At 41.5% G+C, this 16817-nt stretch overlaps 1 protein-coding gene across 1 annotated transcript in view; it reads right to left on the bottom strand.

Moving 5' to 3' along the window:
* Positions 1–16817, bottom strand: part of LOC126203787 (uncharacterized) — a 140850-nt gene that overhangs the window by 71393 nt on the left and 52640 nt on the right. The window contains exon 8 of the mRNA XM_049938154.1: positions 1265–1462. Within this exon, the coding sequence (XP_049794111.1) occupies positions 1265–1462 (198 nt within the window). The remainder of the gene's footprint in view (positions 1–1264; positions 1463–16817) is intronic.

A 16817-nucleotide genomic window follows, 5' to 3' on the forward strand; every position in this document is an offset into this window, starting at 1 on the left:
TACATTACCACAGCTGATAGAGGCTTCTAAGCCAAGACATATTTTCAACACAGATGAAACCGGCAATTTATTTCCTGCAAAAATGTGTTCTAAGGAAGGAAGGAAGTTAGAAAAGGATGACTGCAGTGCTGTGAGCAAATAGCAACAGAAGTGAAAAGTTGCCTCCACTAGTAACAGAAAATTTTAATACTTCCTGGTGTTTCAAACACATAAGAACACTAACCTTGTACTTACAAGTACAATGGCAATGCCTGGATGATGTCAAAAATCGAAGATTTCTCAGGCAGTTAAGATACCAAAATGGCTACAGCAGAGAGGGAAATAGTACTTACTATCGACTTATGGCCTGTAAATCCCTAGGAAGCACTATTTCTGAGAAATGTAAATGATGTGTTTCCTCTTCTGAACTGCAGAAGTCATCTGCAGCCTTTGAACCTGGGCATAATACACTTTGTTAAAGCCAAATACAGAGTAGCAGCTGCACCACGGAAGTCAATTTCATTTCTTGAGAGGAAGTAAGTGATGGGGTACTCAATATTCTACAGGCTATGCGTATGTTTGATGCTACCTGGAACTATGTAACACAACAGCTTGTGTTAAATTGTTTTGCAAAAGCTCATTGTGTACATCAGTTGCTGTTAAAGAAACCATTGTTCCAGAAGAAGAATGGAATAGCACCAGAGACATTCCTGAAAATATGATATTCCAGGACCTTGTCTGTTGTGCTGACAATGTCCTGACTTTCATGCCTGAGATGAATGTAAGAGGTTTGCAGAACTTGTGAAGGAACTCTGAGCTAGGAAGTGGGGGTAACAATAACACAGACCAAGAAGAAGAGGAGGCCTTCGCATCAAGTGTTGTGCAAGGAACTCATGATATCAGAAATTACTTTTCATCACATACTACTTTTCTTCTTTAAATGAAGACATAACAATTCTAATATTTGTCACTACAATATTCAAAGTGCAAAAAAACTATTCTTGTTTAAAAAAAAGGATGTTTTCTGTGATCACTCCTTCCGTGCACTTGGGAATAAAACCCATTTAAGGAAAAAGCATTTGGGTCCTCAGATTCAATAAAAATGGGTTTTATGATATATACCTTGAATTACTAGAAATTATAACTACACAACAGACAAAACTGTAGTTCCGCAAGATCTACTAACAAAGCATCAGATCTACTACCAAAGCATCAATCTCCTTAGGATCACAATAAAAAATAACAAAGATAATTTTCAATAATAGTTTCTTACAGGTACACTTACATTATCCAAAGCATTTAAATAGTTCTTAGGTCCATGACGGCTGAGTCCAAGAAGCAATTTCCCTTCGATCATCTTGTCCTTATTGCGTAGAATTTTTATTGCCTTAGCTGGATCCCTTGTCTCCCACCAAACTTTACGAGCTTCAGCTAAAAAACGTAGTGGCTCACCATCTCTTGGTTTCAGGATGAGTTCCACTGCCTGCAAATTATTGGCATTGTTTGTATTTTGCGTTCAACATGCACAAGCTAAGTTACACAGGAGGTAATTCTACTAATAATACATACAAAGCTAATGTGCTAATACAATTTTACATCTTTTTAAAATAATTTCTAATGCTACACCAACTACACCAATTTGTGTTGCTGCCATCTCCTATCTTTTACTTTGGGAGTCTATAGCTGCCATCACAATACCAAGTAGCACACTGGTCTCTTATGTCTATCAAGAATTGGTTCATTAATCTCTTGTGCTCACAGGATGAAGGTTGCGTATTGTAATGGATAAAGCCAGCTACCATTCCATGCCAGCTGATGGACCACCATCTTTAAACTGGTGTAAAGCAGAAGAAGGGCATCAGTTTACCCCTGCTGAAGCTAAATATGAACTTTTATCCAAGTAAGAGGTAAAGGGTATGATGGAGGTCTATGAGTTGAACCACCTAGCAAAGATATAGAAATGAAGTTGCCCAACTACTGTCATATAACTATCAGTACAGTCCTATCGAGTTGGTATGGGCTAAAGTTAAACAGAATGTAAACTGTGTACGAAGTAAAAGGTGCACAACTAATACCGCAAGAGACCTCCACCAGACAGGTACAACCTCAACCGGCACCACTGAGTACGTGCAGCACCCTCCAGATGAAAACTCATAAATGTTACCTCTTCCTGCTTCTGTACCACTTTCTCCAGTGCGATGTATGTGTCCACCTATAGTGTGGCCAGCCACCGTTGGGAGTGCTGTCAAATGCAGATGGCACTGCTGCTGCCATGTACTGGTTGACATGGAAATCCTTCTGCTGAAACGTTCTACTGTTACAGTACTGCCCTATCAGACCAGTGTTTAATTATCATAGCAAACAATGGCTACCTCTACGAAACTATAGCAAACAAATGCTTTTCTGCTACTGTGGATCTTTGGGCAGGATTAATAGTAACATTCAGTCACTACATTCACAGTAATATTGCAAAAAGGAGTGAGTTTCACGATTGTCAATATTTAATGTCTAATACATGAAGCTCTGGTCTGCATCACAATAGAAGAGCTGTCAAAATGCTGAAGACACATGGAGGAGAAGTGCACAAAAGACTACCCTAAGCAATATTTCAGAGATGCTATAGTGGAATAAATTTTAAACAACTGAGTGAAAGCACCAACAGTGAATTTGAATCAGAATAAGAGGACGAACAAATTTAAGTACAGTAAGTATAAAATATTGAACACCATTCAGAATTTAACTGCTGATAATTAGCCAAGCTAATATTTCTACCTCATTGTACATTTTTTCCTTATAGAGGGTCCTGCGCATACGTTTCCATGTACTAAAAAGCTTTAGACGTCTGAAACCAAACAAATTAAACAAAACAGTAATTGTTTTGCATAAAATTTATTTTTAGAAACATTAGGGTACTGATTAAAATTTTAGGTAAATCTGTCAAGAACTCTGACATTTTGGCAACAATGTTTCCCCTTCATAAATTAGACATTTATATATTATACATTTTTGTTGTTGTTGTTGTTGTTGTTGTTGCTAGGGTCTTCAGACCAGGCTGGTTTGAAGTAGCTCTCAATGCTATTCTATCGTGTGCAAGCCTCTTTATCTCTCAATAACTATTGCAACCTCCATCCTTTTCAATCTGCTTAATGTTTCATCTCTTGGTCATCCTCTACAATTTTTACCACCCACACTTCCCTCCAGTGCTACACTGGTGATTCCTTGATGTCTCAGGTTGTGTCCTGTCAACCAATCCCTCCTCCTAGTCAGGTTGTGCCACAAATTTTTTTTTTTTTCCAATTCCATTCAGTACCTCATTAGTTACATGATCTACACATATAACCTTCAGCATTCTTCTGTAGCACCACATTTCAGCGGCTTCTACCCTCTTCTTGTCTAAACTGTTTATCATTCATGTTTCACTTCCATACAGGGCTACATTGCACACAAATAAGCTCAGGTGACACTTCCTAACATTGAAGCCTATATTCAGTGTCAACAAATCTCTTTTTTTTCTGACACTGCCATTCTACGTTTTATATCCTTTCTACTTTGGCCATAATCAGTTATTTTGCAGCACAAATAGCTAAATTTATCTGCTATTTTAAGGGTCTCATTTCCTAATCTAATTTCCTCAGCATCATCTGATTTAATTCAGCTACATTCCATTATCCATGTTTTGCTTTTGTTTATGTTCACCTTATAGGTTCCTTTCACGACACTGACCATTCCATTCAACTGTTCTTCCAAGTCTTTCCCCATTTCTGAAAGAATTACAATGTCACTGGCAAACCTCAGAGCTTTTATGTCTTCTCCATGGATGTTAAATGCTACTCCAAATTTTTCTTTGGTTTCATTCGCTGCCTGCTCAATGTACAGATGGAATAGCATCGGGGATAGGCTACAATCATGTCTCACTCCTTTCTCAACTATGTAATATGACTGGCTTTACAGCCATCATATTCAGCTACAAGAAGCTGCTCTTAGAGCAGTTGAGAAGGCACCAGCAACAAGATGATGTAATGCGGTGTGAGGTACTGATGACAGATGGTTTGCTCTTTATGGGTATCATGAGAAAGACTGCCTAAATTGTGGTTCTTGTCTGTGATTGGCTACTGCGTTCAGAGGGTGCACGCCAAAATGATAATCGTCTCTTCTCTTAATAATATAAGAAAATCTAAACAATGTATTTACTTGCAAAAGCAATACTTTTAAAAGCATCTCTCAATAGCAGGCTATATGCCACTATTTCAAAAGTGTTAATTGCCAGAATAGTAAACAGTCACTAAACGAAAAGGCAGACAAAGCAGTTCAGAGATATTCGAATTGCGCCTAGCTTTGATGGTGAGCGAAGTGATTTGGCTGTACGATCAGAGCTGTTTCGGCAATTATGGAGGACAGACATGTTGGTTACCGTGGTCGGTGCCAAGCAAGACTATTAGCAATCTCTGATTTGTAAATGTGAGCGCTATTTGGATGTGTAATTGAGAACAATTTTATGGTAACTACGCAAATAGGCAGTTCATTGTTTTGGTTATTTTGATGGGTATGTGAAGAATGAAAATTGTTTGTGATCCAGAAAGTGAAATATAACTGTGCAGCTTCTCATATTCTCTAACAAAAAGCAAGTGGCAGCCCATATAAACAATCTAATTGAAAATTTTAATGTTCATATCAGTTCCTCACTAAGAGTTTATTACAGCCTCAAGATAACCGATTCACGACCTACATGCTGCTTTCTGCGCAGGGGACAACTACTATTGTAGTGTTTCGAGAATTTCCATATAAATTCTAGAACCACTCAGTCTTCTACCATCTCGAACACACAATATTTTAAATATAAGTGTGAGACCTGCCCGTCGCCTGTCTGTGCAGGTCCGAAGTGCGTAGTAAAAAGACTGTAGACATGGCAGTTGAACCGCACCGTCAAGTGTTTGCGGGTCGTGCCACGAAAGTTAAATGAAAGATCACGGCAGACTCAAGGAACTTCTGTGTTATTCGGTGCTTTTTTACAACTTTGACTATTGTAGTGAAAAAAAGAACAGTTGAAATATTGTTAATTAATGCTTGTCTTGGACTGGGAGATTATAAGACGTGTATTCAGATTCAGGATTAGAATTGAGTTGGCTAAGCCAACTTTCTATTATGTGTAAATGAAATTTGTTTCTAACCTTTGAATATGCGAGGAGACTGACTTGACAGTGTTTGTTTACGTGGAGAATGAGATTTGTAAAAGTTTGATGTTTAAATATACATCGTTAAGTGAAGCAAAAGAAACTGCGTATGTAAGCTCATTTTTATAAGAGTCTTGATAAATTCCTGTTCCTAGCAAATATACTTCGGAGAAGAAGAGAAGAGGAGGTTGCAGCAGCAAGCTAACCAACAAGGAAAGTCTGCTGACAATCTCAAGTAAGCCATATCGTTAAAGAAGTGGGAGTTTACACACATACTTCACCACTTTAAGTAGTCCAAAGCATTAGACTATAGAAGACTGCAGGTTGATGAACATTAATTAGAATAAATGCATTCCACTCAGAGGGGTTGGCGTAAATAGGTACCTTGCGTGTACTGCAATCTTAGTACAAATGACATAATAAGTCTACAAACACTATAAACATATTTTTTCCTTTTCTTTAATCTATCTTCTAGTAGAAGTCATAGGGTCAGTATTACCTCTCATGTTCCTACATTTCTCTGGATCCCAAACTTATATTATCCGAGGTTGGATTCTACCAGTTTTTCATTCTTTTGTAGAGAATTTGTGTTAGTATTTTGCAGCTGTGACTTATTAAACTGATAGTTCGGTAATATTCACACCTGTCAGTATCTGCTAACTTTGGAACTGTAATTATTACATTCATCTTGAAGTCTGAGGTTATTTTGCTTATCTCATGCAACTTTCATACCAGGTGGAAGAGTTCTGTCATCACAGGTTCTCCCAAGACTATGAAGTAGGTCTGGCTGAATGTTGTCTACTCTTGAGGACTTGTTTCTACTTAAGTCTTTGAGTACTCTGTCAAATTTTTCTCGTAGTATCATGTCTCCCATCTCATCTTCAATATTCTCTTCTGTTTCTACAATATTGCTTTTGAGTTCATCTCCCTTGTATAGATCTTCTATATAGTCATTCCATCTTTCAGACTTCCCTTCTCTGATTACGATTGGTTTTCCATCTGAGCTCTTGATATTTACATCATTCCATCTTTCATTTTTATTTTCCCTGCATGTTATATCTGCCTTTCCCCTAGTGATATAAGCTTCTACATCCTTACATTTACCCTCCAGCCATTCCTGCATTTCTTCTTTCATGAACTACATTCAGTACCTCCTGTGTTATCCACGGATTTCTACTTGCCCTCATCTTTTTACCCATTTGATCATCTGCTGCCTTCTCTATTTTATCTCTCAAAGCTATCAAATTATCTTCTGCTGTACTCTTTTCTGCTGTTCTTGCCTATGATTGCCTAAAGATTACTCTGAAACTCCTAAGTCTCTGGTATTTACAGCTTATCCAGGTCCCATCATCTTAATTTCCTACATTTCTGCAATTTCTTCATTTTTAATCTATAGTTCAGAAACAATAAATAAAGGTTAGAGTCCACATCTGCCCTGGAAATGTCTTACATTTTAAAATCTGGCTCCGAAATCTAACCATTATGTAATCCATCTGAAACCTTCCAGTGCCTCTAGGTCTCTTCTACATGTAAAACATTGTTTCACGAGACTTAAACCAGGTGTCAGCGATAATTTAACAGTGCTCTACGCAAAATTCTACCAGGTGGCCTTCCCCCCAGTCCATATTCACTTACAACTTTCCTTCTCTTCCTCTTCCTACTATTGACTTCCAGTCACCTACAACTACATTGTAGTTTCAGCTCCCTTAACTATCTGAATAGCTTCTTTAATCTCATCATGCATTATTTATTTATTTATTATTTTTTTTATCTATTCATCGTCTACAGAGCTAGTTGGCATATAGACTTTTACTACTGTGGTGACTGTGGGCTTTGTGTATCTTGGCCACAATATTTGTGTTCACTATGCTGTTCATAGTCGCTAACCCACATTCCTATTTTCTTATTCATTATTAAACCTACACCTGCATTACCCCTATTTGATTTTGTATTCACAACCCTGTATTCACCTGACCAGAAGTCATGTTCGTCCTGCCACTGAGCTTCACTAATTCCTACATCTAACTGCAACCTATACATTCCCTTTTCAAATTTTCTAACCTACCTGCTCAATTAATGGATTTAACATTCCACACACTGATCCATAGAACACCTGTGTTGCTTCTTCTGATGACTACATCCTCCAGAGTAGTCCCCACACGGATATCTGAATGGCGGACTATTTTTTCTCCAGAATACTTTAGCCAAGAGGATGACATCATCAACTAACAATACAGAAGACCAGCATGCCTGCAAGAAAAATTATGGCTGTTTCCCCTTACTTTCAGCTGTCTGCAGTACTAGCAAGGCCATTTTGGTTCATGTAACAAGGCTAGCACATCATTCAATCATTCAGACTGTTGCCCCTGCAACTACTGAAAAGGCCCTCTTCAGGAACCATAAGTTTGTCTGGCCTCTGAACAGATACCCCTCCATTGTAGTTGAACCTATGATAACAGTTATCTGTATTGCCGAGGTACACGAGCTTTCGCCCCCAACGGCAAGGCCAATGATTCATGGGGAAGGGGGGGAGGGGAGGATGTACATTATAATATTTTATGTACTATTTTGCTCAACAGTTGCATGTCTATTTGCCTGTATAATAGGTACATAAAAACGTGTGTATTCACATGCAAAGTTGTGTCAAAATTTCAAAGCACTCAGTGAAGATCTTTCAGATATTTAAGATTATGAACATTTATATATTTATTTGTGTGTATGATTTCTGAGACTCGTTTTAAGTCTCAAGGATCACTATCTGGAAGAACATGTGAAATTGTTAGGAGAGTGTAGACTAATACCAATGATAATACTATCACATTCTAATCGAAACAGCAAATTGTTACAGAGTTACACACAATCCAGTCACATTAATTTGATCTTCAATGTCAACATGCAATAACCACTCTCCGACAGCAGGTATCAGCACTAGCAGCGGTGGGTATATAAAGCATGTCAGTCAGATGTGAAAAATAGTGTAGTCATTCTCGTAGTGTAGAAATTGAGTGACTTATCCCACATCCAAAAGGGCATGAGCATTGGCTTTCAAGCCAACGGTGGAAGCATTTCGGAAAAAGTAAAGTTTGGAAACTGTCTGTCTGCTGTTGAGGTAAAGTAAACCATGTCTGACAAAATGGCGCTATCCAAAACCGGCGTCGAGGCAACTGTGGTGCACCATAGGCCATTGATAACAGAGGTGAACAAGAGCTGCATAGATATATACAGGTGAAAAGATGTGCAACTTATAAGCAACTGACTGCCCCAATGAACAGAGGGACTACGAACAGTCTCCTGGATGACTGTTCAGTGAATGTTGCTGTGTTTAGGCCTCCGCAGTACGTGTCTGGTTCATGCACCCATGCTGACATCTGTTCATTGGCAATGAAGGCTCGAATTTGCACACCAATACCACAACTGGATGTCCACTGAGGGGTGACTGGTGGGGTTTTTGAATTAATCACGCTTTATGCTGCATCAGATAGATGGCCATTGGCATATGTGAAGTGAAATGTCTGAAAGAAAATACCCTGCAACAACTGAGGGAGCGTTATGGTCTGGGGAATGTTTCTGTGGCATTCCCTAGGTGACCTCATCTTCTGGAAGGCACAATGGATCAGCAGAAGTATGCATCTATCCTTGGGCACCATTTTACCCGACATGCTGTTTGTTTTTCCTTGGCACAATGGCATCAGCCTGAAGGACAATACAAAGAATCTCACAGCTCACAGTGTATGTGTTGGTTGGTTTTGTTTTAGGGCACAAAAACAACTGGGGTCATATGTGCCCAATTCAAAACCATGATTGCCAAGACAGAGAGGAGTTAAAAAACGATTATACGTCAGTCCCAATTGAAAACAGAAGAAGACAGCTAAAAACAGGCACATGGAAAAATGGCTAGAAAAAGACACCATACGGAAACGGAGGTCAAAGGTTAAAAATTAAATGGTCTTCGCCCTATTGCTTTGGCAGATAAAAAGTAAAAAGTAAGGGACAGTTGACAGTCCGCACATCATTTGACAAAACGGTCGATAACTCAGACCTCAAACACGAATGGAAATGTAAAAGGTTAAAAAATGGACATACCATCAGGAAGTGGCAGACAGTTAAAACTTGAGTGCAATGTGTACAACTTGGTTGGGCAGCACCACTTAGCAAATGGTGATGGCTAAAAAGGCAGTGCTCAATATTCAGCTGAGTTAAAATAACCTCCTGCCAGCAAGAGGGCCAAAAGGAGGTCATCCAAGCCACTGGGAAAGGTTTGATAAGCCGGAGCTTATTCCAGTGAAGAGAGGACCATTGGCGACGCCAAAGGGAGACCACCTCCTGACAGATAGCAACACAGAGATCAGAAGGAATTTAGGTACTCGTGGGCTGATGTACGAGGACTGCAACTTCGGCAGCTGCGTCAGCAGCCTCGTTTCCTGGCAGACCGACATGACCAGCAACCCACAGAAACATCGCAATGGCTCCACCAAGAGTGAGCAGTTCACAGTTTTCCTGAACCTGCTGCACTAAGGGATGGGCAGTGTACAGTGCACATAGACTTTGAGGAGTACTGAGCGAGTCTGAGCAGAGGACACAATTGAAAAGGCTGTGTCGCCGGATGCACTCTGTGGCCCGATACAAGGCGAAGAGCTCAGCTGAAAATACAGAGGAGTGTGCTGGAAGCTGATATCGAAACACATGGGTGCCAATAACGAAGGCACACCTGACCCCATGGTCAGTTCGAGAGCCATCAGTGTATACAAAGGTACTATCGCGAAGTTCCAAGCAAAGGTCATGTAACTGAAGGTGATAGACCAAGGCTGGAGTAGTGTCCTTAGGAAGCAAATGAAGGTCAAGATTAACATTGGCCACTTCACGAAGCCAAGGTGGTGAAGGGTTCACATCTGCTGGGGAAGGTTCAGGTAGTGTGAAGATAAGCCGCCGTAGCAGGTGACGAAAGTGGACTCCAGGAGGTAACAGACAAGAAGGACGAGCCCCATACTGACAATCATAGGAATTATCAAAGAAGGAGGCATAGGATGGGTGGCCACACGTGGCAGACAAACGCCATGCATAGCTGCTGAGGAGAAAGTCACGGCAGTAGGACAGAGGTAGTTCAGCAGCTTCAGCATACAGACTCTCAACCGGGGTGGTGTAAAAGGCACCTGTGGTCAAACGGATGTTGCGATGGTGGATAGTGTTGAGACGGCGTAAAACAGATGGGCATGCAGATGCATAAACAAAGCACCCATAGTCGAGTTTCAAATGGATAAGGTACAAACAGAGGAGGGTGGTTCGATCAACACCCCAGGAAGTACCATTGAGGATAGGTAGGACATTGAGGAACCGCATACAGCGGGCTGCCAGGTAAGATATATGGGAGGACCAAGATAGTTTCAAATGGAGTATTAGCCCCAGGAATTTCATAGTTTCAACAAACGGAAGGGCAACACGCCCAAGATCTAAAGATGGTAGGAGAAACCACTTGCGTCGCCAGAAATTCATACAGACGGTTTTGTCAGTGGACAAGTGAAAGCCATTGTTGATGCTACAGGAGTAAAGACGATCAAGACACCACTGAAGAAGCCGCTCAGTGAGACAGGTCCACAGAGAACTGCAATAGATGGCAAAATCGTCAATGAAAAGGGAGCCGGAGATGCCCAGTGGGAGACAAGCCCACACTGTTTTCCTGGATAAAGGTGTCTGACAAGGCAGAACCCACATGCACATCGAAAACTTGATCTTGTAAAAATGCCTGAAGGAAACAGGGCTGGTGGCCACGGAAGCCCCACATGTAATGAGAACAGAGGATACCAGTTCGCCAGCAGGAGTTTTAGGCCTTCCCCAAATCAAAAAACATGGCCACAGTCTGGAATTACCACAGAAAACCATTCATGACATCGGTGGGCAAAGTAACGAGATTGTCAACTGCAGAACTCCGTGTCCAAAATCCACTCTGTGTATTCATCAGTAAATTGCGAGACTCTAACCACCGTAATAACCGAGCATTAATCATATGGTGCATCACCTTGCAAACGCAACTGGTAAGAGAGATGGGGTGGTAGCTAGAAGGAAGGTTTTTGTCCTTACCGGTCTTAGGTATGGGTATGACAGTGGCTTCAAGCCAGAATCCAGGAAATGCGCCGTCTGCCCAGATGCAGTTGTACGGGCTATGCAGAAAGTGCTTTCCTGCAAGACAAAGGTGCTGTAACATCTGAATGTGGATGGCATCTGGCCCTGGGGCGGAGGATTGAGATGAATTGAGAGCATGATCGAGCTCCCTCATAGTAAAGGCGGCATTGTAACACTCATGATTCAGAGAAGAGAAGGGGCTGAGCCGCCTCCACTCGTTTCCTATAGCGGAAGGCAGGGTGATAGTGGGAAGAGCTCGAAACGTCTGCAAAATGGTGGTTCAAGGTGTTGGAGATAGTAATAGGGTCCATGATAACATAGTCTGCTATTGTGAGGCCACAAATGGGGGAATCGGTCTTGGTTCAAGAGAGCTGTTGGAGGTTGGCCCACACGACAGAGGAATGGGTGGAAATGTTAAAAGAACTAGTTATTGAAATCCAGCTAGCTTGTTTGCTATCCCGAAGAATGCGACGACACTTCGTACGCATTGTACATAATGAATGCAGATTGCCATTGTGGGAATACTGCTAAAAACATGGAGAGCACATCTCTGTGTGCAAATTGTATCGCGGCATGCCTCATTCCACCAAGGGACTGGGACACGGCATGGTGAAGAGGAAGTGCGAGGAATGGAACGTTCTGCAGCAGTAAGGATAACGTTGGTGGGATAGTCCACCGGGTCACCACAATTGGGGAAATCTTGTTGAAGCTCGGCAAGGAGGAGTAAAGCTGCCAGTCAGCCTTAGTAAGCTGCTATTTGGGTGTGCATACGGATGGGGCGGGACTCAGGAAACGGAGAGCAACGGAAAATGGTCGCTTGAGTAGGTGTCAGAAAGAACGGACCACTCAATGTGATGGGCAAACTGGGCAGTGCAAAAGGATAGCTTCTAATAGGAATAGACGTGCAAGGAGTCAGAAAGGAAAGTGGGTGCTTCAGTGTTAAGGCAGAAGAGGAGAACCCAAAAGGGAATGATGCGCATTAAAGTCACCGAGGAGCAGAAATGGGAGAGATAGTTGCCCAATAATCTGAAGGAAGTCTGCCCTGGTAACATCGCATGACAGAGGTACATAAATTGTACAGAGGAAAAAAGTCAGGCGGGGAAGGAAAAGGCAAACTGAAACAGCTTCAAGACGGGTAGTCAGGGAGATGGATTGACTATGAATGTCATCCCATATAAGCACCAGGACACCCCCATGAGATGGAATGCCGACCTCAGGGGGAAGGTAAAAAAGAATCAGTAAGTAATGTGAAAGCTCAAAGCGGTCGTGAGGGTGCAATTTCGTTTCCTGAAGGCACAGTACAAGGGACTGCTGTGATGCTAAAAGCAGCTGTAAATACTCTTTGTGGGACCAAAGGCCGAGAACATCCCATTGGAGGACAGTCAAGAGGAGGAAGAGATGTAGGGGCGTCAAATCGGCGGCCACAGGAGGACAGTCGGTGTAGAGTCGCTACTACAGGGCACAGAAGCAATAGAATCCTGCTCGATAGGGTACACAGAAGCATTGGCTTGCTTGTGCGATCTGTCTGTAGAGCCCAATGCTTAAAAACGGTTGGTGGTGCACACCGGTGAGACAGAGGCTGGCCGCGATAAGGTACCACATGGCAACATTGTCGAACAGGATCTTCGAGTTGGCGAAGGAGAAGACCGTTTGCCTTTGGTGGACTACTTCGAGCCTTTCCGGTTAGAGAAAGACTCTGGTGTTGTTTGGCTGGAGGTGCAGAGGAAGTCTTTACGGGAGTACTCCTGTCCTTTCCTGCTTACTGGTTGTGTAGCTGGTAGCTTCACCCCTTGAGGTGAGAGTTTGACGGTTTGTTGCACAGCAGAATGGGGGGATGGCGATGCCAACTTGACACTGGGCAATTTCACAATCTCAGAACTGAATTTGAAGTCCCATGTCTGTGTGGTCATGTCCTTCATGGAGTGAGGGGTAACAAGAACAGAACTATAACTGCTGCATGGGAGGTTACTCTTGGACAGCCCATTCCTCAAGATACACGGGACAATCCCGGGAGGAGTGCCATGGTCGCCATTGCAGTTGATACAGCGGGGAGGAGGCAGACAATCGCCCTCATGTGCATCCCTACCACAGGTTGCACATTTGGCTGGGTGTCGACAAGACATTCTAGTGTGGTTTAAGCAATGACACTGGTAGCAGTGCATCGGGTTCGGAATGTATGGCCGGACTGTGATAATTTCACAGCCTGCTTTGATCTTGGACTGCAGCACCACTCTATCAAAGGTCAGGAAAAGAGTGCAGGTGGGCACTAAGGAGGAATCTACCTTTTTCATTACATGATGGACGGCAACGATACCCTGATCAGAGAGGTAAGATTGGATTTCGGCCTCTGTTAGACCGTCGAGCAACCTGATGTAAATTACACCACGAGAATAATTCAAAGTTTTATGGGCCTCGACATGAACAGGGTAGCCGTGGAGAAGTGAGGCAGCAAGCAGTTGTTGTGTTTGAGAATCAGAAGCAGTCTCCAAAAGCAAAATGCCATTCCATAAACAAAAGCAGGATTTCACAAGGCCAGCAATTGCATCAACACCTTTCTGAATAATGAACGGATTTACCTTGTGGAAGGACTGACCGTTGGGAAGGACTGACCGTGTTCAGTACGTGAGACCACGAGAAACCATGGTGCAGCGGGAAAGGTCTTCGAATCATTAGCCTTATTACGTTTATATTTCGTAGACTTTGATTGGGAATATGATTGACTCACTGCAAGAAGACCCCCGTGATTGCCAGCATCTCCGATGGCACACTCCCTTCACAAGGGGGCGCACCGCCCTGTGTTTGTTCACACCTCAGGTCATACTTACCAAACATCTGACAGAGGGACCAATTGGCAATTTGGGAAGGTTGCAGCTCAGGTAATCACCCCTCCCTGGGCCTGGCCCATACCAGGGGGTACGTGCAAACCCTACCTGTCAACCTGGGGCTGGGAATTACACGTTACCCACTTAACTGTTATGCATCAGACGCGTGGGCCAGCCTTCAGGAGCGCACAGGGAGGAAGAAGAAAAAGAGGATCCTCAAATGCCAAAGCGGAGGCACGAGAGGAGAAGGTAAACAAAGAAAGGAAAAGGGAGCGAAAACTAAAATTGATACTGTTCATACATCAGTGTCTGAATGCAGAACATTCCCAATAATACCCCAGACATGTTCCCCAAGGGAGGGAAAAAAGAATAACAAGAGGATAGACTTGCAGCACAGAAGGAACAATGTATGTGTGTTGTTAGAAGAGCACCACAGAGAGTTTACCGTAGTCCCCTGACCACCCAACTCCCCTGATTTAAATCCAATCAAGAACACGTGAGATCACCTTGATTGGAGAGTTCATGCCTTTGACAACTGAGAAATCTATTGCAGATGACCACAGGGCACTGGAGTTGGCTTGGTTTCACATACCTGTCATTAAATTCAAAAAACCCCTCATTGACTCCACCTCCAAGTTTCGCACAGGTCGGCACTGCGAAAAGTGATTAATGTGACTGGACAATTTATTATTAATGGATGTATTCTGGCACTATTTCTGGATTCCCATTATACGTGGGCACTAAACTAAACTTAATGGAATACAGTAATAAAGATGTTTCTATATCTAAGATTTACAACCCGAAATCACACCAACAAAAGTGTATGTAGTCAATTCCACTTTATATTTTAGCAAATAAGTTCACTGTGATTGCAAATCAGTTTCACCTCCCACATGCAATTCAATATCTAAACATACATTTTCAATTTCTGTTATACAATCATTTGAAATTCGTCTCCTGATGTCTTCAAAGTTTCTTTGGTTATTACATGTCTATAGTTTGTTGTAAGCTTCCTTTGCTCATGAGTAGCAATATAGGTGAAGTGTTTATTTTTAAATCATGGGTCACAGATGGGAGCAATAGTTGCATGAAATGTATCTTCATCGCCTGACACATTCTTAATAGGTGTTCACCAGTGTCTTATGAATTTTTTTAATGACAAAGCTTCATGTAACTACAGAGATGTACATCAGATTGAAAAAATATTTCTGTTTTTCCACAACACTTACTGAAGAGATTGCCCTGGAACACCTATTTTGAGTAACTTTTGATATCCAGCAAAATTCAACTAAGTTTTACTGTTTTGTTTTGTGATGCATTTCCACTAATGTTGTTACAGGAGATTAAATCAGTTGATGTTAATCACAACAAACCACTAAGACCTTACATTACTCAGTCGTTTTGTAGCACTAAAAATAAAAGACTTGCTTGATTATATTAATGAGATATCCATATTCAACAGCATTAGTGACCTTGGTAAATTGAGGAAGGTACTGAAGATTAGCTACGTTCTCATCTTTGCCTAGTTGCTAGTGGTGGTAGGGTGAGGATGAAGTACTGGTAAACAGACACAGTTGAATGGGGCCATATTGTTAGTGTGAACTGCTAAGGCCATTTTCCTGTGAAGTATCTTTAGGTACCCCCCTCAAGTACATATCCAAAGAGAAGTACCCAAATACATTTACATTCCATAATAGACAGATTTCTTGACAGACTGTACATGTGGACAAGGAGAAAATTTCCCATAGTTCCCAGTTTAAAATACACATTTTCGGGTGAAAATACAATTTCTCTGTGTTAAGTGAGAGTATACTTTCTCCTAATATCATGCCTTTGAATGGTCAAGTTTTATACACTGGCTCACTGGCACAGAACATCCCCACCAGCAAAAAAAAAAAAAAAAAAAAAAAAAAAAAAAAAAAAAAAAAAAAAAAAAAAGTTTTGTAAAGATCTTTGATGCACAGCAACATGTATGCTGCATATTTTCGTATTACAGAAGTATAAATAGGAATTCCACCAAATACATCACATTAGTTTCCAATCCACTGACACTGGGATTGAGATATGCTTTAACAGCCAATCATAGATCACATCACCTTATCTAACCAGCAAATGACAGCAAATAGTTAGAGCATAGGACAGATTATGTATTTAGCCAATAGAAACATCACTGTTAAGTAGTGCGAAGACAAACACAAAAAGTTCAAGGTTTAAATCTAATGCATATAGTATAGCTACAAGAAATGCTAAGCTTTCACATATAATGTCAGTCTTTTTACTCATGTGTTACCCTTTAAGATAGGCCAAACACAAATGCGACAGGGAAATTTTAAATGATGACGTCAATGTCTGCTCTTCTGGGGCCTGGAATTTTGATTCTCAAAGTGTTAAGTTTTGAATAAGATTTTAAGAAATTCATTGCAAATTCTCACAACAATAATTCATCTTACATAAAATGAAATTTCTTTGAAAGTAATGCTTCTCAAACCACCATTCGCAATACTGTCCCATGAACCATTAGAAACAGGTTGGTTTGAGCAGTTGCCAGAGAACGCCAGAAGACAAGCATTATCATGCACACACTGCTACGATGATGTAGGAAGCCCATGCTTGGTGTCTGCTCTGCTCATACACGTTTCGTCGCATTTCTGTTTGAAATTTCATGTGTAGCAGGCCATCACGTGACCATGTGCAGCAGTGCGGCACATTATTCAGAGGGCACATAGGC

This window comes from Schistocerca nitens, chromosome 9, assembly GCF_023898315.1.
Source record: "Schistocerca nitens isolate TAMUIC-IGC-003100 chromosome 9, iqSchNite1.1, whole genome shotgun sequence".
Lineage (NCBI taxonomy): Eukaryota > Metazoa > Arthropoda > Insecta > Orthoptera > Acrididae > Schistocerca > Schistocerca nitens.